Genomic DNA, 25,126 nt, shown 5'->3' with positions numbered 1-25,126 from the left:
GGGTGGTTGGGTTGGTTGGTCCGGGTGTCCCAGAGGTATTCTCTGAAACGTTCCACAAATTTCCAACGCCCCTCCCCCAAGTCCCTCCTCCCTACCTTTTATCTTAGCCTGCTGGACACACTTTCCTCATTCCTGAAGAAGGGCTCATGCCCGAAACGTCAATTCTCCTGTTCCTTGGATGCCGCCTGACCTGCTGCGTTTTTCCAGCAACACATTTTCAGCAATGGTGTTACCATTGTCAATAAAGTGTGGAGCTGGAAAAAGCACAGCAGATCAAGCAGCATCAGAAGAGCAGGAGAGTCGATGTTTCTGGCAGGACCCTCATACTGGACTGCTTTCAGGCAGGATCCTTGGGTCAAAACATTGGGTCTCCTGCTCCTCTGATGCTGCTTGACCTGTTGATCTTTTCCCAGTTCCACATTTTATCAACCCTGACTTACCAGCATCTGCAGTCCTCACTATCTCCAATGGTGTTACCATCACTGAATCCCCCGCTATCAATTTCCTGGGGTTGCCATTAACCAGAAACTTAACTGGACTCACCACATAAGCACAGTGGCTACAAGGGCAGGTCAGAAGCTAGGAATACTGTGGTGTGTATCACACCTCTTTACTCCCCAAAGACTGTCCACTATCTACAAGGCACAAGTCAGGAGTGTGATGGAATACTCCCCACTTGACTGGATGGGTACAGCTCCAATAACACTCAGTAAGCTTGCCATTATCCAGGACAAAGCAGCCCGCATGATTGGCACTACATCCACAAGCATCCACTCCCTCCGCCACCGACGTTCAGTAGCAGCAGTGTGTACTATCTACAAGATACACCATAGAAATTCACCAAAAGTCCTCAGACAGCACCTTCCATTGAGAAGGACAAGGGCAGCAGATGCATGGGAACACCACCACTTTCAAGTTTCCCTCCAAGCCACTCACCATCCCAACTCGGAAATATATCACTGGCCCTTCACTGTCATTGAGTCAAAATCCTGGAATTCCTTCTCAATAGTATTGTGGGTCTACCTACAGCAGGTGGACTGCAGCAATTCAAGAAAACAGCTCACCACCACCGTCTCAAGGGCAACTAGGGACAGGCAATAATAAACTAAAAAAATCATTCTGGCCAGCCAGTAACATCCACATCCCATACGTGAAAAAAAACACATAGAAGATAGGAGCAGAGAGGTTATGTTGAAGCTGTACGGGAGTTTGGTTAGGTCACAGCTGGGGTACTGTGTCCAATAAGTCTTGTCTCCTGACTACCGGAAGGATGTGTTTGCACTGGAGGGGTGCAGGGGAGATTCACCAAGGGGAGCATTTCATCAGGGGAGAGATGCTGGAGAAGCTTGGGTTTTTCCTTTGGAGCAGAGAAGGCCAAGGAAGGACCTGATAGAGGTATGTAAGATAATGGGGGGGACATGTACGGAGGGGGAGGAAGCAACTATTCCCCTTAGTCGAAGGTTTAATGAAAGGGGGAAATAATTTTAAAGTGAGAGGCAGGATGTTAGTGGAATTGAGGAAAAATGGCGGGGAACTGGAATGCACTGCTTTGGAGGTAAGTGGACAACCTTTCAGAAGTACATGGAGGGACATTTGAAGTGTCATTTCATTCAGGGCTGTGTACATCATGTGGGAAGGTGAGGCTGGTGTAGGTAGTAATAAAGTTTTGGAAGTACAAACTCAATAGAGCAAAGGACCTCTTAAGTATTGTATGACTCTGTGATTCTGCAGTTTGGAAAGTTGACAGAGGCTTAGTGAGTACATCCTGCAGGTAGTGCACACTGCCACTACTGAGTGTCAGCCATGGGGGAGAGTGATTGCTGGAGGTTGTGGATGGAGTTCTGATCCAGCATGGTGCTTTGTTCTGGATGGTGTCGAGCTTCTTGAGTGTTGTTGGAGCTGCACCCATCCAGGGCAAGTGAGGAGTGTTCCATCACACTCCTGACTTGTGCCTTGTAGATGGTGGACAGGTTTTGGGGAGTCAGGATGTGAGTTACTCACTGTAGAATTCCCAACCATGAATGGAGTATTTGAATGTCCAGGAAACCTTGGATAGGTTGGGATTATTTTGTTTGAAACTGAAGAAGCTCAGGGAAGATTTAATTACCATGTGAAAAATTGAGGGCCCTGGGTAGGGTGAATAAGGTGGATCAATTCCCACAGCAAAGAAAGCCGAGCAAACTAGATTTAGAAAACAATTTTGAAAGGTCCGAAAATGCACTGCAAAACAATGTGTCAACTTATTTCCCAATAAAGTTAAAATTCACACAACACCAGGTTATAGTCCAACAGGTTTAATTGGAAGCACACTAGCTTTCGGAGTGCTGCTCCTTTAACAGGACCTGATGAAGGAGCGACGCTCCGAAAGCTAGTGTGCTTCCAATTAAACCTGTTGGACTATAACCTGGTGTTGTGTGAATTTTAACTTTGTACACCCCAGTCCAACACCAGCACCTCCAACTCATTTCCCAATAGTATTTGTTACCTGTACATCAAAACTTTAAGTTCAACTTAATTGATTTCCCTCAGTTTCTGTCTTATGAACTATGGTTCTTCCTATGTGACTACTCTCAAAACTGAGAACTTAGACCTTTTCCGTTTCTAATAACTGGCAGATTTCTACCAAACACTCCTGGTCTGGGAGTTGCATCAATCAAACTTATCGACTGAGCTAATTTATTCACTTAATCACTCTGCAGCATTCTAGTAGAGAAATTATAGTCATTTCTGACTCTAGTCAGGTCTCCTCTGAAAAGAATTTTTTATGGTGTAGGCTTTCTAAATCAAAATCAATTTTCAATTAATCTAAACTGAAAAGCAAGTTGACGGTTTTCAATGTTTATCTTTCATAAAGCAGCATAGTTTCCCACTAGCGTTCCATCAGTTCATAGTCACCTGCTCTCTGTCAGACGTCGCACAACACCAGGTTATAGCCCAACAGGTTTATTTGAAATCACAAGCTTTCGGAGCGCTGCTCCTTCCTCAGGTGAAGCAAGAGAGAGAAGCCCTCAGGCACAGAATTCTCTCTCACTTCACCCGATGAAGGGGCAGCGCTCCAAAAGCTTGTGATTTCAAATAAACCTGGTGGACTATAATCCGGTGTCATCTGACTTCTGACGTTGTCCACCCCAATCCAACACCGGCACCTCCACATCATGTTACAGAGTAAATTAGGTCACTGGTCTGGAAGGATTGTTTGACCTAATTTCTTATTGAAAGAAGCCCTTCACAGTATTGCCACTATTTTCAAATCCAAACTTTAAAAATGGTATTCAAATATGTATTTAATTTTCATCCCAATACAATACTGCAATATTGAAAATGTAAAGGTTCATCCCTTCAGTTTCTAATTGCTATTAAAATCTTACATTTTTTCTTATTATTTTCCTCTTTCTCCCTCTCTTAATCAATTGTTTTTTCACCCATTTTGTATCTTTTTCTGTATCGGATCCAAGGTTGCTCTAATTTGCATTTCCTTTCAGACCTTGCCCTATTCATTTTGCAATCCTTCACTTTAATTGGTTAAAGTATACATTGTGGTGTTCATTTAATAGTCTAGCTGTCTAGTTTCACTCACTGCATTATTACCAGCTCATACTTTCAACAAGTTAACATGCATGATATTTCAAAACTTAAGTGTGTAAGAATGACTCTAACTGTCTTGCAACTGCACCCTATGACCCATTGTCAACGCTTTGGATTAATTATTCCCCAACTCTCAACTCCATGCTCCAATATATATTCCAAAGCCTTGCTTGTGGGAGTAATTGCCAAAAATATATGAGAAATTCCTTGAGATGGTTTCAGTTTCTTTATTTTGACACTGAACGGAACGAGGTTGAATGAGCATACATGCCTTCCTTTAGAATTTCACTTTGTAATTTGACTAAGTGCTGGAAAATAAAGGCAGGTTGTATCAGGGATTGTTAGAAGCAGGCGGTGACATGTCTGTTAATTGGATCATGGAATGAAAACATCTTCAGGCTCTGGCTATGTCATTGTGACAACTGACTCATCTGGTGTCTTGTCAGATTAAAGCTCATCCAGGCTGTAGCTGAAGAGAATGCTTTGTGTAATAAATGCTTAATGAATCATACTGAATACCCTGAGGGAGTTGGGGAGGGTGTTTAGCTGGGGAACACTGGATTACAAAATTTATGTGCATTGTTGTTGAATGAGGCAGGAGGAAGCAGAAAGGAAAAATGTCCTAACCAACAGCAGAAACCAAAAGATTAACCCAACTTGGATTGAAATCGCGGCCTGATGATAAACTGAGGGGACAAACATGGAAAAAGATTCACAACAATTTGTTCCACGCTTAGGATTGGGAAGAGGCCATTCAGCCCCTTGACGTGGAGCAAGGGACAGCCATGACTGTTTAATAGTAGCCACAGAGCCCCTCTATCACCCATATATGCCTGTCCAACAATGAATTAACAAGACATCAATCTTCATTATGTAAATAAGGCTGATTTTCTCAAACCTTCCTGAACAAGTTTTGAGAAGATTTGTAACTCAGGTTGAGGTTCTGGATGTAGGTTTGCTCGCTGAGCTGGAAGGTTCATTTCCAGACGTTTCGCCACCTTACAAGGTAACATCTTCAGTGGGCCTCTGGGTGAAGTACTGCTGATAATTCCTCTCACTAGTATCCTTACATGCAGACAAGGAAGGACACCACTTCGACTGGGACAACACATCCATTCTAGGACAAGACAAACAGAGACATGCATGAGAATTCTGAGAAGCATGGCATTCCAACCAGAATTCTATCAACAAACACATCGAGTTAAACCCCATCTACCAACCCCTGAGAAAAAGAACAGGAAATGACATCACCACAGAAAATGACATCACCATCCCAAAGAAACCCAAACATATAAATAGAAACCAGGAATTATCAGCAGTGCTTCGGCCGGAGGCCCACTGAAGATGTTACCTAGTATGGTGACAAAACGTCTGGAAATCAACCTTCCAGCTCAGCGAGCAAACCTACATCCAGAACCTTGCTAATGTTCAGAAGGTTCACAAATCCCTGAGGGACAGTTATGACATTAAGGCAATGTCAAAATCTCCCAGAACCCTTGGAACATCTCTCAATTGGCTGTATATTGGCAGCACGTCACAGCATAATTTTGGTAAATGTGCACCCTGTCTAATTGTGGAATTATTGAACAGGTTAATTCAAACAAGTAGACTTTATTTATGATGGCTAAGCTATTTCAGAAAGAAATTGATTGTTCACTTCCCTCAGATTTTTGTTTTGCATTTTGCCGATTAATGTTTGTGGTTTTCTTGCCCAGGATTGCATATCTCACGGAAATGCATAAAATTCTTGCAGACCCTGGCAGAGGTTGTGAGAGGTTGTTCTACCCTCTTCCAGCTCCAGCTGGGGAACCTAAAACAAGGGATCACTTGGCAAGGTGTTCCTACTGGCTTTGGGATCCCGATATCGGGAGCAGATAAGATTCCTGAGCCTGCAGGTGGTGGCAGAAAGAATGGTGAAATCGATACTCCAGTGGTAACTTTGTAATGTGGGCATTCTCAATGTGGAGATACCCATCACTGTCTTAGACTGGGTTAGGAGGGAGACCCCTGTGCTGAACCATGGGTCAGATACGATGGTGGCCTTTCATTGATGCACCCACCCACACCCCATAGATGTAAGGTTTGGGAACTCTGGCTCCAATGTCTTAGCACACTTTCATCCCTCCAACCTCATTCACCCAGCCACACTGAGACCTCTATTAATATTGGCCAAGAAAACATCAGAGAGCTGTCTCCAGGCTTGCCCTCACAGAGACACAGAATTATTATGGTACAGAAGAAGGCCATTCGGCCCATTGTGCCTTCACCAGTTCTAGTGCCAATCTGCTGCCTTTTCCCAACATCCTGCACAGCATTTCCAGATATTTTCCAATCAACCTGTTCATGTGTTAAGACACATTTTCAGAGCGGGAAGGACTTGAACCCAGGTTCAAGGTTCAGAGGTAGGGATGCTGTACCATATCCATCCGAATGATCATCCCATGCACACTTGAGTTGAGTTACTTCCAAGCACTATTTTTCTGAGCCAGCCCCTCATACTAAGCCCAATCTCCAGGAATGCAACAAATAGGAGCAGATGTAGACCATTTCATCCATCCAACCTGCCCCGCCATTTATATAACCATGGCTGATGTTGGACTTCAACTGCACCTTCCCGCTCACTCTGTGTATCCCTTGATTCTTTCAGAAACCAAGGTCTGTTTTTTCCTGGCCTTAAAGTATCTTCAACGATGGAGCATCCATAGCCCTCCATAGTGAAGAGTGCCTAAAATTCACAATCCTTTTTTTGGAAAGAACTTCTTCCTCATCTCAGTCACAAATGATCATCCTATATCCTGAGACAACATTCCCGAATTCTAGACTCCCTGACTGCTGTAAACCTCTCAGCATTTTCCTTATCGGGATCATTGATGTTCAATCAGCTTAATAGTAAATCAATCAGCAAGTAGACTAGGAAAATCCAGCTCGTGGCTTCAAGGTAAGGAATCTGTTATGTAGGACTGAGATGAAGAGACATTGCTTCAATTGGAAGGCTGCTGATCCATGGAAGAATCTACCCCAGTTGGCTGTGGGGCTTTGGTTATCAAGTCATACAGCACAGAAGAGGCTCTATGGCCCATGAATTCTGTGATAACCTTTCTCCTCTAATTCCACTTCCCAGTCATTGAGAAGATTCAAGGCTGAGATCAATAGATGTTGGATGATCAAAGAATTAAGAAATTGAGGAAGAAAATAGGCCCTGACTTACATTGAATGGGAAAGGAGAAAGTGAGGACTGCAGACGCTGGAGATCAGAGCTGAAAATGTGTTGCTGGAAAAGCGCAGCAGGTCAGGCGGCATCCAATGAGCAGGAGAATCGACGTTTCGGGCATGAGCCCTTCTTCAGGAATGAGGAAGGTGTGCCAAGCAGGCTAAAATAAAAGGTAGGGAGGAGGGACTTGGGGGCGGGGCGTTGGAAATGTGATAGGTGGAAGGAGGTTAAGGTGAGGGCGATAGGCTGGAGTGGGGGTGGGGGCGGAGAGGTCAGGAAGAAGATTGCAGGTTAGGAAGGTGGTGCTGAGTTCGAGGGTTGGGACTGAGACAAGGTGGGGGGAGGGGAAATGAGGAAACTGGAGAAATCTGAGTTCATCCCTTATGGTTGGAGGGTTCCTAGGCGGAAAATGAGGCGCTCTTCCTTGAATGGGAAAGTCAACTCAAGGGGCCAAATGGTCTCAGACTGTTCCTATCTCTTCTGGTCTTGTGTCCTTATCATTGGCTTGCATATTTTCTAGTTAGTTTCCCCATAGGCACTACTACAAGGCAAAATAATGATGAGGAGTCAAGTTGATCCCTGGAGATTATCAGCTCTTAAATTTCAATGATATAATCAAATTTTACAACAGGATGAGATAATGATGGTGGGTGCATTTGTGAAACAGCCCATTGTGTTTATGAAATATGGGCTTTAATTCACATGCAAAGGAGCACTGCTTCTTCAAGGGAATGCAAAACATTAATTTTAGCAATTAAAAATTGACAAGATCCTGTAAATATTTGAACAGAATTAGCTGTACATTAATGGCTGATGTTAAGTCTATCACAGTAATTGTGTAAGTACAATTATGATGTATTGAATAAGCGTTCACTACAAATCTCAATTTTAGTTTGAACATTTTAAAAATTTTGATTAAAGGATAATCGCTGCCTATATTACAATAGCAAAGCTACAAGCAGCATCGAGTGCCTGATTATTGATGGAGGTGGGCCTGATAAATGGGTGATTAAATGGGCTGTCTGTCAATTGGGGAATGCTCTGTTGAAAGTCATTGGCCAACAGCAGGGTAAGGAACCTACAGCTGGGTTGGAGTGGTTAGTGAGAGTCCATGTTAGTTTTGGTAAAGGGGGAAGAGATGGAAGGTGGGGTACAGTTCTCTGTATTGCAAATTGTGGGGCATGTCATCAATGGCAGAGATGTCTAATATAAGCTAGGGTCTGATCATTATGGTGGGAACAGGATTGTTACATCAGTACGTCAGAAAGATAGATAACTGTATTGATCAGTGAGAACGTATTTCAGTCCATGTCGACACACATTCCATTTGGAGAACTTCACTTGTAAGTATCATGCTCAATGTGACTTGGCATACCCATGTGATCTAAGGTATAAGTATGTTGGCAGTTTAGGAAAAAAAGCCATTAAACGCTTCTACATGAACTCTGGTGCCAGAACTGTCCAACTGAAGTTACGTGGATTTCCTAAGTGGCAAGAGAGCCAGCTGTGGTAATGAACAGCAAGGAAGAGTTAGATCAGCAATCTAGTAATGTTCAACCATTGGATTAATCAAACTGACTGTGAATTTTCCAGTGCAGTGCAAATGAAAAATTATATGATATAGAACGATAATACATTTTGCCCCAAAGGCAAAATTATGAAATAGCTACAGAGTTAAACAAAAAACCTGAACAAATAGGAGTAGCAATTGTCCTATTAGAGCTGGAGACTGAGCGCTACAATGTGCCCTCAAACTCAGTGAGGATCAAGAAAGCCAAACTGGAGAAATTCTAAGGACATTGAAATTACACTTTGAAACTTATATCAATGTTATTTATATATGGTATACATTCAATCTCAGAATTCAGGGAGAGAGGGAGAAAATTGTTCAATATGTGAGGGAACTGAGACATCTAGCTGATGAGTAATGAGATGTTCTGAGGCATAAGAGATTCTGCATTACTGCGTGTCTGCTGACAGAGGAGAAACTTACTCTCCAGATAACTATCGATATAGAGCTCTGAGGTTGTCACTTTAGCTGGAAAGTACTAATGCAAGAATGGCTGTGGATTTACATAATACTGAGAGACAATCCAGTCCAAACAAAAACAACATAGTAGGAGAGAATAAAGAAGAAAATTTGCAGAAGGTTAAACAAAACGATCTAATGCAAAGTAGAGAATGTAAATATTCTAAAAGATGCCACACGAACAAGAAGATTAGATCCCCTACAGTGTGGAAACAGGCCCTTCAGCCCAACAAGTCCACACCGACCCTCCGAAGAGTAACCCACCCAGACCCATTTTGATCTGACTAATGCACCTAACGCTATGGGCAATTTAACATGGCCAATTCACCTGACCTGCACATCTTTGGACAGTAGGTGGAAACCAGAGCACCTGGTGGAAACCCACACAGACACAGGGAGAATATGCAAACTCCACACAGACAATTGCCCAAGGTGGAATCGAACCTGGAACCCTGATGTTGCGAGGCAGCAGTGCTAACCACTGATCCACCATGCTACCCCAGAAAACCCAAAGTAATAATCATACCCCTCGCCCAACAAGCCACATGTCAGAGGCACGATGTTCAGTGTAGGGAAAAAACATTACGCTAACTGTAAGAAGCTATATCACATTACACACAGGCTTGTAGCTAGAAAGAGGCATGACTGCTGGAGAGATGACAATGCTGGTGAACCATCCCACACCATGCAACAGGTTAGTATCAACAGGTCTAAAAATGCTCAGAGTGGTTTGTGCAAATTAAAATGATGACTACACAAGAGCATCAAGTGAAGGTTAAGAATCAAATAGACACTGGTGCTTCATGTAACGTAATGAGCATCACAGACCTGTATGATGTGACTCAGCATGCTGACCCCGATTGAAGTCCTCAAATACAACATTGAGGTGAAGCAATGGAATGATACTCATCCCAAGAATGAACTACTAGAGGAAATGGTAGATGCAGGTACAGTTATAATATTTAAAAGACATTTGGACAGGGACATGAATATGAAAGGTATAGAGGAATATGGGCCAAACACAGACAAGTGGGACTAGCCTAGTTTAGTAAAGTTGGTTGGAATGGACAAGTTAGACCAAAGGGTCAGTTTCCATGCTGTACGACCCGATAAATGAAGCTGACAGCCCAATGCAGTAGGACGAATACAGAACTACAGTTTCAGGCAGCAGACGTTAAGCAAAATCCACTAATCTCAGCTGCAACAAGACTGAAGTTTGGACAGGATCCTTTCACTGTCAGTGCATGAAGTATGCATGTGAATCCAGGTACTTTTATATTTTTCTAGTTCAACTTCCAGGTTCCTCCAGTGACCTCTCTCTAGCAGCCTCTCTGGATTCTGATTATGGTCTTCAAAGCCTTAATGAGATCCTTTGGATCTATGCCAACCTTCAGCCTTCCAGGTGGCCTTCAGACTGAAGGAGTTACCACTTCCTTAATGACTCCAGTCTCTCCCAGCTCCTCTGCCTTGTCTTTCAGGCTGGACTTGAGGGCTTCAGAAACCCTCCTCAGCAGGTGCTGATGTTGGTCCCACACTCTCATCCACTTCCAGATGACATTCACCAAGAAGATATCCAAGCCCGACAAAAATATATTTGTAATCCTTCAGCAATCTTTGATTTAAAATGGCACGTCTTGTCAAATTTCAATATGTCCATAGGAATTTGGGTTCCGATCCAATTTTATGACACTTCATGCCCTGTAGAAACTTTGCAAGTTTCAATAAAATCATCCCCCATTCTTCAAAACCCTAAAGAATACATACCCTGTTTCCTCAATCTCTCGCCGTTAGACAATTATTCCATCCCAGGGATTAATTAACATGCTACCCCAGAAAACCCAAAGTAATAATCATACCCCTCGCCCAACAAGCCACATGTCAGAGGCACGATGTTCAGTGTAGGGAAAAAACATTACGCTAACTGTAAGAAGCTATATCACATTACACACAGGCTTGTAGCTAGAAAGAGGCATGACTGCTGGAGAGATGACAATGCTGGTGAACCATCCCACACCATGCAACAGGTTTACTATCCTGTTATATATGTCAAAATGTGTAACAATTGGTAGTTTACATGTTGTATGTGTGAGACAAAACCTATGTTAAAATCTATAAACCTGATGAAGGAGCAATGCTCCAAAAGCTTGTGATTTCAAATAAACTGTTGGACTGTAACCTGGTGTCATGTGACTTCTGACTTTGTCCACCCCAGTCCAACATTGGCACTTCCACATTAAAGAAAAGCTACTTAGTTAAAAATGGTCATAATTATTGATTAGATCTAAGTCAAATGATGATGAGGCTTTGCACTTTTCATTCATCAGGACATATCCAAGAATGCCAAATTGCAAATTATCATAATTTATCGGTTACTAACTAAGCAGTACCCATTTTGCTGCAGGATGAACTGTTGTCTATTTTCCTCCCAATGACTGTGTTTTTACATTTCTTCATAATGAGAATTCATATCATTTGAAGCTTCAGTTTGATGTACTGATCTCTTACAGAATGCAGAAGCCAGCTACGATTTCAGCAGCAATGATCCATATCCATATCCCCGCTACACAGATGATTGGTTTAACAGGTAATGCAGACGCAATGTGTTCATTCTTAGGTGCTGCCCAAGAAGCTGCAGGCTCTTAGAATGCTGAAAAGCATGCAGTCTTACTGAATTATGAATGTGCCAAACAATCAAGGCCACTCAATGACAGCAGAGAGCGGTCAGTGTCTGGGTCACATTAGGTATTGATTTTAGTATTTGATCCAAATCGCTTTAATGCACTTGATGCTCCATCCTTTGTCCACAGTGAAACATATATTTATTCAGGAGGTGAAAGCCAAACTGCTCTTGGTTTTATGAGGATTCTTGTTAATCTATTTATATTGGAAATGCCTCTGCGATTATTTGGTCTATTCGACTGTATTTGACTGTGTAGTGCACTGACCAAAGATTCTGACATATTGGTCAGGTTTAGGGTGACTAGTTTTGTGTCTAAAGCCCAAACTTGAAATCTTTGCGAAATAGTCTTCTGTTTATTTGCCCAACTCCAAAAATAAAGAGGAAGAACTGAGTAGATGGAAAATAGAGTTAGTTCAGAAAGAGATATCCTATTGGATAATATGTGCTCACTGGACCTGGAATATAAGTTATTGTGTTGAAATGATTAGATGTCTTTTGACATGATGATACCGACAGACAAAAGGACAGTATAATATTGATTGTAATTAGTGTTCTTGAATTTACTTCACATTAAAACATAACACTCTACTGCACTTAGGTGGTAGTGTGGGGGGTTAAAGAAAAAGAAAAAAGAAATAAAAAAAAGTAAAAACTTAATGAAAAAAAGAAAAAAAAGAAAAAAGAAAACATAACACTTAAAAACTTGGGGAGATGGTGATGAAGTGGTAATTTAGGTTCACAGGTTAATGCTTCAGGGATATAGGCTCCAATTCCACTGGGGAAATTCAATTCAATATTAGCTTTGATAATAAACAACCTTTCATTAATTATTGTTAAAAATCCATCTGGATCACTTTATTGTCCTTAACTGGTCTGACTGACATGTGACTCCGAACCCACAGCAATGTAGTTGACTCTTAACTGGCCTCTGAAATGAATTAGAGAGCCACCTCATTCGGGGGCAGTGAGGGATGGGGGACAAATGTTGACCTTGCCAGCGATTTCCAAATCCTATGAAAAATAACTTTTTAATATCTATCACACAACACCGACAGAAGAGAAACAGCATGGAGAGTGCTGGAGAATCTGTGGAGAGATAGAAACAGAGTTAATATTTTGAGTCCGAGGTGGAAATTCTTTGGAAATTCTGAAGGAGGATCCCTGAACTTGAAACTTTAACTCTGTTTCTCTCTCCACTGAGGCCGCCGGACATGCTGAGGTTCTCCAATAATCTCTCTCTTTGTTTCAGATTTCCAGCATCTTGCAGCATTTTACTTTTAATCATGATAGAATTGAGTAGTTGAGTCTTAGTTACCTGTATGACAGGTGTACGGTTATGTCTAAAAGAAAATTTAGAACTAATGTGTTAAATAATAAACAGCATTTTCATTTACTATTAGAATTGAAAAGGGGAGATGATAAAGTATGGTAATGTCACTGGATCAGAAATCCAGAGGCTCAGGTTAATTCTCTGGGGACGAGGACTCACATTTGACCATGGCAGCTGGGAATTTAAGTGAATAAATCTGGATTTAAAAGTTACTCTCAGCGACGGTGACCACGACAACTACCTGATATCTTCTAATCAAACAGTTCAGAGATGCATTTACACACCTCTGGAGCAAGTAGGACTTCAGCCTGCATGGGGTTCCAGAGGTAGGGACACGCTCACTGTGCCATAACCTGACACTTGGTGCTCTAGCTCCGCAATGTGAAGGTCAGTATTTCAGAAAACAACAAAACAGGTTTAGTGACAATGAACATAGCAACAGGAGTAGGCCATTCAGCCCCTCCAGCCTGATCCGCCATTCAACAAGATCATGGCTGATCTGTGGCCTAACTCCATATACCTGCTTTTGGCCGATATCCCTTAATACCTTTGTTAATGAAAATTTATCTGTCTCACATTTGAAATGAACAACTGATGCAGCATCACAGCTGTTTGTGAAAGGCAGTTCCAAACCTCTATCACCCTTTGTAGAAATGTCACTCATGTCAGGGTTAGACCTGAGAGAACGGGGAGCTGCAGGTTCGGAGGGTGTGCAGCAGGCAGAGAGATTGAGTTAATGTAACTCTGCCAATTCTCAAGAATTTTTATTTTGTTCATGCACAGGACATGGGTGTCACTGGCTGGGTCAGTATTTATTGCCCGTCCCTAGCTTTCCCTTGAGAAGGTGATGGTGAGCTGTCTTTTCGAGCCACTGCAGTCTATGTGCTGTAGGTAGACCCATAACGCCATTAGGAAGGGAATTCCAGAATTTTGACCCAGCAACACTGACCTGCCACCTGCCCTTGTATACTCACATGCTTTTCCTGTTAGTTTGATTCTACCTTTAACATTTGTGGTTCACCATGGATGGTAGGCCTGTCCCTTGGAACTTTTCTTACTCTTTGGAATATGTCTGTTCTATTTATTCTTGAATGTCCCCTTAAATATCTGCCACTGCATTTCTTTGACCTATCCTTTAGCCTAACTTGCCAATTCACTTGGCCCAACCCTGCTTTCATGCCCTCATTATTGCCCTTGTTTAAGTTGTTAAAAACTCTCTCAAACCCACTCTCTCCCTGGAGCTGAGTTTAAAATTCAGTCATGTTATTGTCGCTATTTTCTAGGAGCAGTTTCACTATGAAATCAATAATGAATTCCATCTTGTTTCTCAATACCAGGCTGAGTATATCATAATAAATTATCCTGAAAACATTCAATACATTGGTCATCAAGGCTACCTTTATCCAAATAACATGTTTGATCTACTTGTAGATGAAAATCTTTCATGATTATTGCCATGCTTTTCTGATGAGCTGCCATTATATTTCCCTCTGTGCTTCACCTTACCATGTGGTTTCTCACAAGGGTCCTGTACTCCACTCCCACAACTGACTTTATCATTTCTCATCAATTCCCAGAATGTTGCCACATCCTGGTTTCCTGAGCTTAGGCCACCCTCTCTGTCCATTATACATGAATAGGGTCATTTCTCCACCCTTCCCTAGCTGCTTGATCTTCCTCAATATTAGAGTTTTTGAGAAGATTTTGTAGCTCGCATTGTGGATGAAGTTGTGGATTTGTTCGCTGAGCCCACTTGATTTTCTGCAAGCGTTTCGTCACCTCGCAAGGTGACATGATCAGTGCATCTTTGATAAGGTGTTGGTGCTCTATCCTGCCTGGTATTTATATGTCTCTGTTTGTTGTTACTTCTGATTGTGTATCTGAGCAGTTTGTATATGGAGTCCAGTTCCGGTCTATTGATTGAGTTCCGGTTGGAGTGCCCGGCTTCAAGAAATTCCTGTTTCACCTGTGCTCGGATGGTTACATTGTCCCAGTTGAATTTGTGTCCTCCATTGTCTGTGGGTTGGGAATGAGAGAGTATTGGTCATGTCTGGCAGTGGCCAGCTGATGTTTGTGCACTCATATGGCTGTCTGCCCTGTGAAGTGTTTCTGACAGTCCCTGCAGGGTATCCTGTAGATAACGTTCATGTGGGTTTCCTAACTATTCTTCAAAATTCAGGTACCAACCATGTCAACCTGCAAGCATGTCTCCAATAGCTACCATTGTTTACAAATCAATGGCACATTCTTGTCTCTATATTAGCAAATCAGTAGATGGATTATCATAAGACTGTAAGATGTAAGAGCAGAAGTAAGCACTTATTACATCGAGTCTAGATTAGAGTGGTTCTGGAGAAGCACAGCAGGTCAGGCAGCATCTGAGGAGCAGGAAAATCAACGTTTCGGGCAAAAGCCCTATTACATTGAGTCTGCTCCACCATTCGTTGAGGTCATAAGTGATCTAATAATCCTCAACTCCACTTTCCTGCCCTTTCCCCATAACCTTTGATTCCCTTCCTGATTAAAAATCTATCTGTCTCATTGACCCAACCTTGACAGGCCTCCGTGGTAAAGAATTTCACAGGTTCATTACCCTGTAAGAGACGAAATTCCTCTTCATCTCTGTCTTAAACAGGTGACCCCTTATTTTGAGATGATGCTGTGTGGTCCCACACTCTCCCTCGGGGGAAACAATCTTTCTACACCTACCCCGTCAAGACCCGAGAGATTCTTGGATGTTTCAATAAGACCGCCTCTCTTTTTTTCTAAATTCTGAGAACAGGCCCAACCTACTAATCTCTCCTCATAAGACAGTCCCTCCATACTCGGGATCGGTGTCGTGAACTTTCCCTGGGCTGCCTCCAATGTCAGTGTATCTATCTTTTATTAGGGACACAAAACTGTTCATTGTATTACATCTGCTCTCTGACTAGTACCTTGTATAGTTTTAGCAAAACCTCCTTTCCGATGCCTTCAAAATAAAGGCCAACATTCTATTTCCCTTCCTTATTTGGATGCTAGCTTTTTGTCATTCATGGATGAAAACCCTCTGTCCTGTTACTCTCTGCCATCTTTCTCTGTTTAACCAGCTTACAGCTCCTCGGTCCTGCCTGCCAGCGTGCATAACATCATGTTTCAGAAACCTGAATTCTAATCAGCAGATGTGGAATTGAACTGAAGTTGAATAAATCTGGAATCAGAAACTAGTGTCACTGTGAGCAGAAAATTGGTAGAATGTCAGAAAAACACATCAGATTTGTTAATGTTGCTTAGGGAAGGAAATCAGCCAACCTTACCTGGTCTGGCCTACATGTGACTCCAGACCCACAGTTGACCCTGAATTGGCCTAGTGTGCCACCCAGCTGCCAATGAGGCACCTCACCACCTTTGCAAGGGCAATTGAGGATGGACAATAAATTCTGCCCTTTACCAGCATTGTCTACGTGCCCTGAATCAACAAAACCAAAAACAAGTCATTGATGTGTGATGTTTATTTTATTGTTGAATAATTATGGAACCCTCTTCTGCAGCCACGGGACACGGTGTGCTGGTGAAGTGTCTGCTGCTGCCAATAACAACATATGTGGTGTGGGAGTGGCTTACTCATCACGGGTGGCAGGTATGGTATAATGTGTCAAGCTATGTTAATGAAGGAGCTATGTTAGGAGCAAAGCAAGTGAGAGGCAGAAATCCCCATCAGATTTTACAAATGCAAAGCAAAATTATGTAACCAAGGGAAAAAGAACACTTTTTTCAGGAGGTAATAGGGTAACTTTTTTGGGGGAAATCCTTGGTATGTATTTCCAAACTGAAAATGCCAAAGGACAGCATCTTGTTGTTGCCAATCCCATATTCATTGAATTTGATTTTCCAATTTTTGTCTTTTTTGAACATATTTACCTGTGGCATTTTGGCTCATTGAACTAAAACGCGAATGAATTTTCAATAATAATCAGCAAACATTATGCTGAAAGGGTAAGGATAGATTACTGTAGTTGGCTAGATGGCTAAAGGATGGTCCAGAGTGATGCTAACAGCACAGGTTCGATCCCCACAATGACAGTGGTTGTTCAGACTCGCCAACGTCCTTGCCTTGCCCCACATAGAGGTGCCCCTCAAATTCTCCCTCTGACAATGACAGATGCACAAGGTCCTTCTTGGACTGAGGCTAATTACCTTCCCAGTGATGAAAATATGGCATGTCGTGTGGCATGTGCCATCTACAAGATGCACTGCAGCAACTCACCCAGGCTCTTTTAACAGCACCCTACAAACCCTCGATCTATGCCACCTCAAAAGGCAAGAGCAGGAGGTACATGAGAACATCCACCCCCTCCCCCCCAACCCATACACCATCCTGACCCAGAAACATGCCAATGGAAATATACTGTAAATTCTCTCTGTAGCAGTATTGTGAGCCTACCTACAACATAGGAACTATAGTGATTTAAGAAAATGCCACCTTCCTGAAGGAATTAAAGATGAGTAGTAAATGCAGGACTTGCCCGTGATATCTGGTAAATGGTAAATGTTTTAAGAGATCAATCAGAAGAGCTGATTACAGGGGTGCAGGGCCAATAATTCTCACCTGATACTTTGGTTCAAAGCCCAGTCTACCCACCCTTTTCTCCCAACACCAATGTATACAATTACAAATTGCAACTTCCATCCCAACTCTCTCCGGCTACAACAATTTTTAAGAGTCAGGAAATCCTGTGAAGTTGATATATAAATCCAACTTCGGAACGATTCTGAATGAGACATGTCAAGAGACAAGCTTGAGGCAACTTGTGTCAATGGAAGTTGTGAGATTCAATCAGATCTCAACAACGTGCATCAAAGCAAAATAATACTGTAGTGATTAAACTCACAATAATACAACACCCACACTGGCTCTAGAAAGCAGATATATCAAATAATAGAATACTCACTCCTTCAGTTATGTGATAGAACATCACAAATCTGTGTCCTATTTCAAAACTTACAAATTATTGCTTTTTTCTCCAATTAAATTGGACAAAACATAAAATATATAAAATATAAAACATTGTAGTGACAGCTGGCCATTCAGCCCCTCTAGAATATAATGGCTGATCTCTTACCTCAGTTTCATTTCTGTACCAAATCCTATATTCCTTGATTCTTTTCAGTGTCCAAAAACCTACTAACCTCAATCTTCAATCCTCTCAATGACGGAGTATCCAATGTCTCTGTGGTGGAGAATTCCAATGATTCACAACCCTCTGAGTGAAGCCATTTCTTCACAATTTCATCCTTAACCTTCATCTCCTTAACCTGAGATGAGGAGGAAACAGTTTCTCAGGTTTGGAGGAATTCCACATATCTCAATGAGATTAGCTTTTAATTGTTAGAAACTCAAAGAATATAGTTTTATTCTATTCCATCTCTCCTTGTATGTCAGCTCTCTCCTTCAAGGAACCAATCAGTGGACTTTTGTTATACCAACTCCAAGGCAAGAGGATCCTTCTTGAAGAATGGTTGACCTCTTCGACAATGTTCCAAATGTAGTCTTACCTGTTGTGTTTGTAATGAGGTCAGCCAGCTAGACCTCATAGAATATGAGACCCCTGATTGGGCTGTTAAGCTGGTCCAATCAGGGAGCCCTGGCTGACATCAAAGGGTAAATGAGACAAAAGAAACTTCAGATTCTGGATTCCAAGGTAGACAAGCAGGAGGCTGGAAAAACACAGCAAGCCTAGCAGCATCAGTAAGTGAAGTCAAGGTTACAGGAAGAGTTACATGTGAAATTTTGACTTTCCACCTCCTGATGCTGCCTGGCTTGCTGTGTTATTCCAGCCTCCTGCCTGTCTACCATAAAAGGGTGAATGTCAGGGATACTGAGCCCTGAATGCCTGACTCAGTGAGAGGTTGTGCTATTGTCAAAGGCTATGCATTTGTAAATAAAGAATGATGGGTGATGGCATGCCAGCCTCTGAAGAGTTGTTTCATTTCCAAAAGTCCTATATAATAGCACCAAGAATCCCTTAATCTGAGGCTCTAATGCTCCCCTTGGCACATAACCTCCAACGTTTAATTCTGTTGTGCTCCTTGGATTTATGAAGCCAGACACACCAATCCCTTTGAACACCAAATGCCTCTGTACAGTCCATAATCATAATTTGATATTTTTCAAATCATGTTTTTAAAAAGGCTGCTTTTGCTGACACCCAGGTGTATGGTCAGTAGCAGTGAAATATCCCAAATGATTGAAATCAAGAGTGATAAAGACTTAACAAACATCTAAAAAAAATAAAAATTAATATAAAAGCATATCAGTTAAGAGAAAAAATGTGAAGCTGCTGAGGTCTTACAGACTGTAGGGCTTCTCTCTTTAGAGAGAGAACTGGTGGTGGTTTAACCAGGGGGTCACCATGCCTCAGGCAAGGGGTTGAGAAAACAAACTCTTCATGGTAGCCTCAGCTGGTACAGGAATTGAACCCACACTGTTAGTATCACAAGCCAGCTATCCAGCCAACTGAGCTAACCTGTGCAACCATTAAACAAGGTTGATTTTGTTAGTTTTTTAAAAATCAATGTTATATTTATATCTACAGGGACACAGTCTGTCAAAATCAGAGGGGAACATGTGCAGTCATCATTTATCATTGCATCATGGGCATCAGCACTCCATTGATTAAAAAAAAGGTCCAGAAACAATCAAATACAATTGCTCCATTTCTGATGCATGGATGAATCGTATTGATATTTTCAGAAACGTTCACATGATCTCTCAACATTCTACAGGCATTCGCATGCTGGACCAGCCATTCATGACTGACATCATTGAAGCCTCTTCCATCAGTCACATGCCTCAGATTATAGACATCTACAGCGCCAGCTGGGGGCCAACTGATGACGGTAAAACCGTGGATGGACCTCGTGAGTTGACTTTACAGGCCATGGCGGATGGTGTTAACAAGGTAAGAGCAGAGGCGGAGGTGATAATTGATGGAGGAGTTACACATTCTCACTCATATACATGTGTAAACCAACGCCAAAGTGAGGAAGGTGATAACCAGCTCAGATGAGATGGGTTGATTGGGTTTTTGCTTTGGATTCAGTGATCCCACACTGGAAATTGTAAGCCGTAAAACTACCACCCTTCAATTACCAAGACAGGAAGCTGGAGTCAGTGTGACATCCACAACTGTTACTTACCCTTCACAGTTCAATGGAAACTCCAGTCTACCCTCTCTCTTGCTAATCAATACCCTTTAGTGACCAACCTGTGATATTTTCCTAATCAATCTGTTCAGAGATGGTAATATCACCTCTGGATCAGATGGGGCATGAACGCAGACCTCCTGGTCTAGAGGTAGGGACACTACCATTGTGCCACTGAAACCAGTGCATCAGTAAATGATCCAATCAGTAACTGATGCATTTTCTAATCTCTTCAGAATATTCTGGTTTATTCTTTACAACATGTGTAATTTTTTTTCCAAGATTAAATATTTTCGTTCTGGGATTCTATAGTTAACAGGTGTCTTGTTGGAATATCTACATCAGATGGAGCGCAGCTGTTCAAGCGGTTAGCTAACATGCATCTCCTCAAGGGACACCTGAGGATGGGTAACAAGTCTTGGCCCAGCCAGGGATGCCCACATCCCGTGAATGATAAAGAAATGTTAAGCAGAACTGAACCTAATAGGTGACATTGTGAATCAAGTAACTGCAGAGGGGTGAAATATAAGAAAAATCACATTTTGATAGAGTTCATGTAGTGAATAGATTCCCTTCAGTGTAGAAACAGACCATTTGGCCCAACAAGTCCACACCGCCCCTCCGACGAGTAACCCACCCACACCCATTTCCCTCTGAGTAATGCACCTAACACTACGGGCAATTTAGCCTGGCCAATTCGCCTGACCTGCACATCTTTGGATTGTGGGAGGAAACCAGGGCACCCGGAGGAAACCCACACAGACACGGGGAGAATGTGCAAACTCCACACAGACAGTCACCTGAGGCTGGAATCAAACCTGGGTCTCTGGTGCTGCAAGGCAGCAATGCCATCTTTTATTGTAAATACGACTATAAGGAGACCATTCACTCTAGCTGCCTCATGAGGGAGGTAAAGCCTAGACCCATCTCTAGTATATTGATAATATCTAGTATGTATAGTTGTTTATTATGTTTAAATAAAAAAGGAATGTTTGACCCAATGTCAAAAGATTACTGCAACATTTGCTTACCCTTCTTCCAAACTTAACCACATGACCCTGAACTTTATGTCAGACACAGAAGCAAATGGCATTTACTTTCCAAAATCTGTAGAGCTAAGACATATATCACATAAATTGTTAATGTTTTGGTGGACATTAAATTGTGTAAAAACAAATTATTCTATACAAGGCTTTTCTATGGCATTTCAGAACAAATTTGAAATCTGTCAGATTCTCTTTCAACTATGCCTCTACTCCAAAACCCCTTCACTTTTCAGCACCAAAGTTCCAATGTTGGAAATGCCAAGAACTCATGACTGTGACAGAGCAGTAATTATTCTGTCTACAATCAGCCAATTACCGATCTAAGTAACAAATGTAATAGTCTTTCAGTTAGTAAGGCTGCATCAACAACTTGCTAATGGGATTTGTCTCCATTTTAGATTTGGCAGTATTCCCACTCATCTCTAAAGTCTGAAATTATTGTCAAAAGGAAAACAGATACTTCAGTGCCCAGAGAACAACTGCAAGTCTGATTTACTGACTTCTAACTGTTACAATTATCCAGATTTTGAATTGTTCACTGCTGTAACAAATACAGTATAAGAAAGACCTTGAACACCCAAATCTGTAACCTCCTCCAATCTTGGCGATATTTGCACCATTTCTGACCTCTTGCACATCCCAAATGTATTCACTCCATGTTTGGAAGCCATTCCTCCAGTTGCTGTGGCCCTAAGTTTTCTTAACCCCCACCCCAAAAAAACTCTCTAAACTTTCTAATCCACTCTCTCCCCCTTAATAAAGTTTAAACCTCCTTCTTTAAGCAAGCTTTCAATTACTTCTCCTGTTGTCTCTTCCTGTGACTTTGTGTCAAATTGTAGTTGATAATTTTCATATAAAACATCCTGTAGATTGAAGATGCTATGTGAAAGAAAGAAACTTACATTGTTGTTGAATGTTATTATTCGATTTGCTAGATCCCAGGCTGAAATCTGGCTCAATGGAATTATTTTTTTTACTTCTTATTTGATTTTAATGTGGTGGTCTTTAGCAGATTTGGTTTTAACAATAAAGTGGAAGTTTATGATGCAAGAAGAAATTAAGAAAACCATAGAATAAACCAAGCTATTTTGCATATAACACAAGATTAAAGATTTTGAAATAGACAGTAAAATCCAATCTCAAAATTTCCAACAGCACTCCTTTACAGTACTCACACCAGAGAGAATTCCTTTCTCTACCTTGTCCATAGGATTTAATTCAACTGTGGCTTAATTTCCAGTCTTTAGAATCTGATTGCCTCTTACTGGATTCTTGATACAACTGAGCTTTCTCAATTTCCAATAATTCCTCCTGGGCTTAACTAACCACTTCTGGTCTGGAACTTTCATTTACACTGAGGTAACCTGTTTCGCAGGAGTTCAAAACTATCTCCTTCTCCATCAGTAACTGCCTTACATATCCAGCTTCATCCAAGACTCGTGAAACCTAGAACTAAAAAAAAAGTTTCTTTAAACAATTATTGAAACTCACTGAATAAGAACAAAATCCCATGACTCTCAAGAGAGTCTCCCTCCTCTTATATGTTTTAAAATGAGTCACCATGGCCACAGAAATAGTTGCAAGTTAATCATTAAAAACTGAGCAAACCCACATGCCACTACTGCAAAATGCAATCTCTAAATTAAATTATATCAAAATTTATACAAATCACACCCCTTGCATCTCAACAGCTACACTTTTATAACCTCAGATGTCTCAAAGTGTTTGACAGCCAATGATGTAATTTTGAACTATATTTAGTTTTGCAATATAGAAAATGCAGCTGATGATTTTCACACAGCAGATTCCCACTAAGACCAAGTAATTGGTTCTTTATTGATGTTGGTTTAAGAATGAATACTGGATACAAAGAGATCTCTCCTGTCCGTCTTCAAAATAATATCACAGGGGATCCTCCGTCTGCCACTTGAGAGAACAGACAAGGTCTCAGTGTCATGTCATCTGAAATGGGATTCAGAAATAACTCACAAACAAATCTCACATGCTGACACTTCTACAATTATTACCCCTTCTCTGCTAAAGTAAGATCAGAATTTTTACATTTTCCTAGGTTTTGAAAACCAATCGACACCATTTTCATCGTGTGATCTTAAAATCTGTGGGCCAAATTTTTATTTAAATTTGCTCTTTTTTTTAGTATTTCTATTCATTCACGGGATAGGGACATTACTGGCTTTTGTTGAATTTATATTGAAAATCAACAATTATCAAGAATTGGAAAGAGATCGCTTCTGTGTGATTGTGTGTTTTGATTTGTAATATCATTACTAGAGTGTGGTGAAAATTCATTAACAGAGTAGGCTGTGTCATGACAGAGTGGATGTTAATTCGGAGCCAGAGGTCACATGACACAGGTTTATTTGAAATCACAAGCTTCTGAAGCGCTACTCCTTCATAAGGTGAGTTGATGAAGGAGCAGTGTTCCAAAAGCTTGTCATTTCAAATAAACCCATTGGACTATAACCCGGGTGCCATGTGACTTCTGACCTTGCTCACCACAGTCTAACCCGGGCACCTCCACATCATGGTTAATTCAGAGCAGCTGAGGAGGGTGATTTACAGTGTGCTGTATTATTCATTGAATAGAAGTAAGGTGCAAATGATACATTGGGCTGGTGTCACATGATGTGTGTCTTGAATAGCATGAGGTTGGTTGCAGGTACCTGTGACCACACAACTGATATTCTAAATAAAGCTCACTGATGGGAAGCATCCTTTCATTGTATAGGATTGGAGGTCCTGAAGGGTTTTGACCAGGTGGATGTGGAAAGGAAGTTTTCTCTTGTGGGAGAATCTAGAATGAGGGGACACTGTTTGCAAATCAGCATAGGCCCATTTGAAACAGAGAGGAAGATGATCTTTATTCCTCACAGATGGTTGTGAATCTTTGGGACTTGCCCCCAAATGGCAATGGAAGCCTCACGTTCTATGAATATTTTTAAGGCTGAATTAGGTAGTTTTGTGATGAGTAAAAGGCGATGACCTAGTTGTGTTATCACTGGGCTGTTAATTCAGAGACCCTGGTAATGTTCTGGGTTCAAACCTTGCCAAGGCAAATAGTGGTATTTGAATTCAATGAAACTCTGGAATTAAGAATCTAATGGTGACCGTGAATCAATTCTCCGGAAAAACCCATTTGGTTCACTGATGTCCTTCAAGGAAGGAAACTGCCAACCTCATCCTGGTCTGACCAACATGTGACTCCAGAGCCACAGAAAAGTGGTTGACTCTTAACTGCCCTCTGGGCAATTAGGGATGGGTCATAAATGCTGCCCAGCCAGTCACACCCTCATCCCATGAATGAACTAAAAGAAAGAAAGGAAGATAGGAATGCAGAGTAATCAGATCTGCCTAGACCTTACTGAATGGGGGAGCAGGCTTGAGAGGCTGAGTGGCCTACTCCTATTACTAATTTGTATGTTTATACATAACACACACAAAAGCCATTTCTGTCCCTCCACCAACCTGGCTTTCAGCACCATTCACTTATTCTTCAAAACGAACTTGTGCTGGAGTTATTCCAGTGATTGACTCACACACCAGCTTCTCAGAGTGCATTTCAAGATAGACCATCCCACCTACAACCACCAGGAGCTGAAAATCCGAGTAAAAAGCCCGATGTTAATTTGGAAACGTAAAAGCAAGATGTTGGATTAGGCCATTCAGCTCTCTGAAGCTGTACCTCCTTCCAGTAAGACCCTGGCTAAACCTCAGACTCAGTTGTATCCTCCCAGACAACCAATGAGAGATAGAGGAGAAGAGAGATGGAGGAAAGGGAAGATGGAGGAGAGAGGAGATGGAGGAGAAGGAGAAGGAGAAGGAGATTGAGGAGAAGGGAGATGGAGGTGAGAGAGATGGAGAAGAGGGAGAGATGGAGGATAGGGAGGTGGAGGAGAGGTGGAGGAGAAGGAGAGATGAAGGAGGTAGAGGTGGAGGAGGGGGAGATGGAGGAGGGGAGGTGGAGGAGAGGTGAGATGAAGGAGCAGGAGATGTAGGTGATGGGAGAGGGAGAGATGGAGGAGAAGGAGATGGAGGGGAG

The 25,126-nt window shown here is 41.8% G+C and overlaps 1 protein-coding gene across 1 annotated transcript in view; it reads left to right on the top strand.

Moving 5' to 3' along the window:
* Window positions 1–25,126, top strand: part of pcsk2 (proprotein convertase subtilisin/kexin type 2) — a 94,455-nt gene that overhangs the window by 46,505 nt on the left and 22,824 nt on the right. The window contains exons 6-8 of the mRNA XM_043696651.1: window positions 11,333–11,409; window positions 16,366–16,454; window positions 19,601–19,776. Of these exons, the coding sequence (XP_043552586.1) occupies window positions 11,333–11,409; window positions 16,366–16,454; window positions 19,601–19,776 (342 nt within the window). The remainder of the gene's footprint in view (window positions 1–11,332; window positions 11,410–16,365; window positions 16,455–19,600; window positions 19,777–25,126) is intronic.

Source organism: Chiloscyllium plagiosum, chromosome 9, assembly GCF_004010195.1.
Source record: "Chiloscyllium plagiosum isolate BGI_BamShark_2017 chromosome 9, ASM401019v2, whole genome shotgun sequence".
NCBI classification, from domain to species: Eukaryota; Metazoa; Chordata; class Chondrichthyes; order Orectolobiformes; family Hemiscylliidae; genus Chiloscyllium; species Chiloscyllium plagiosum.
The sequence above is the reverse complement of the archived record's forward strand: the minus strand, read 5'-3'. Positions and strand labels throughout refer to the sequence as shown.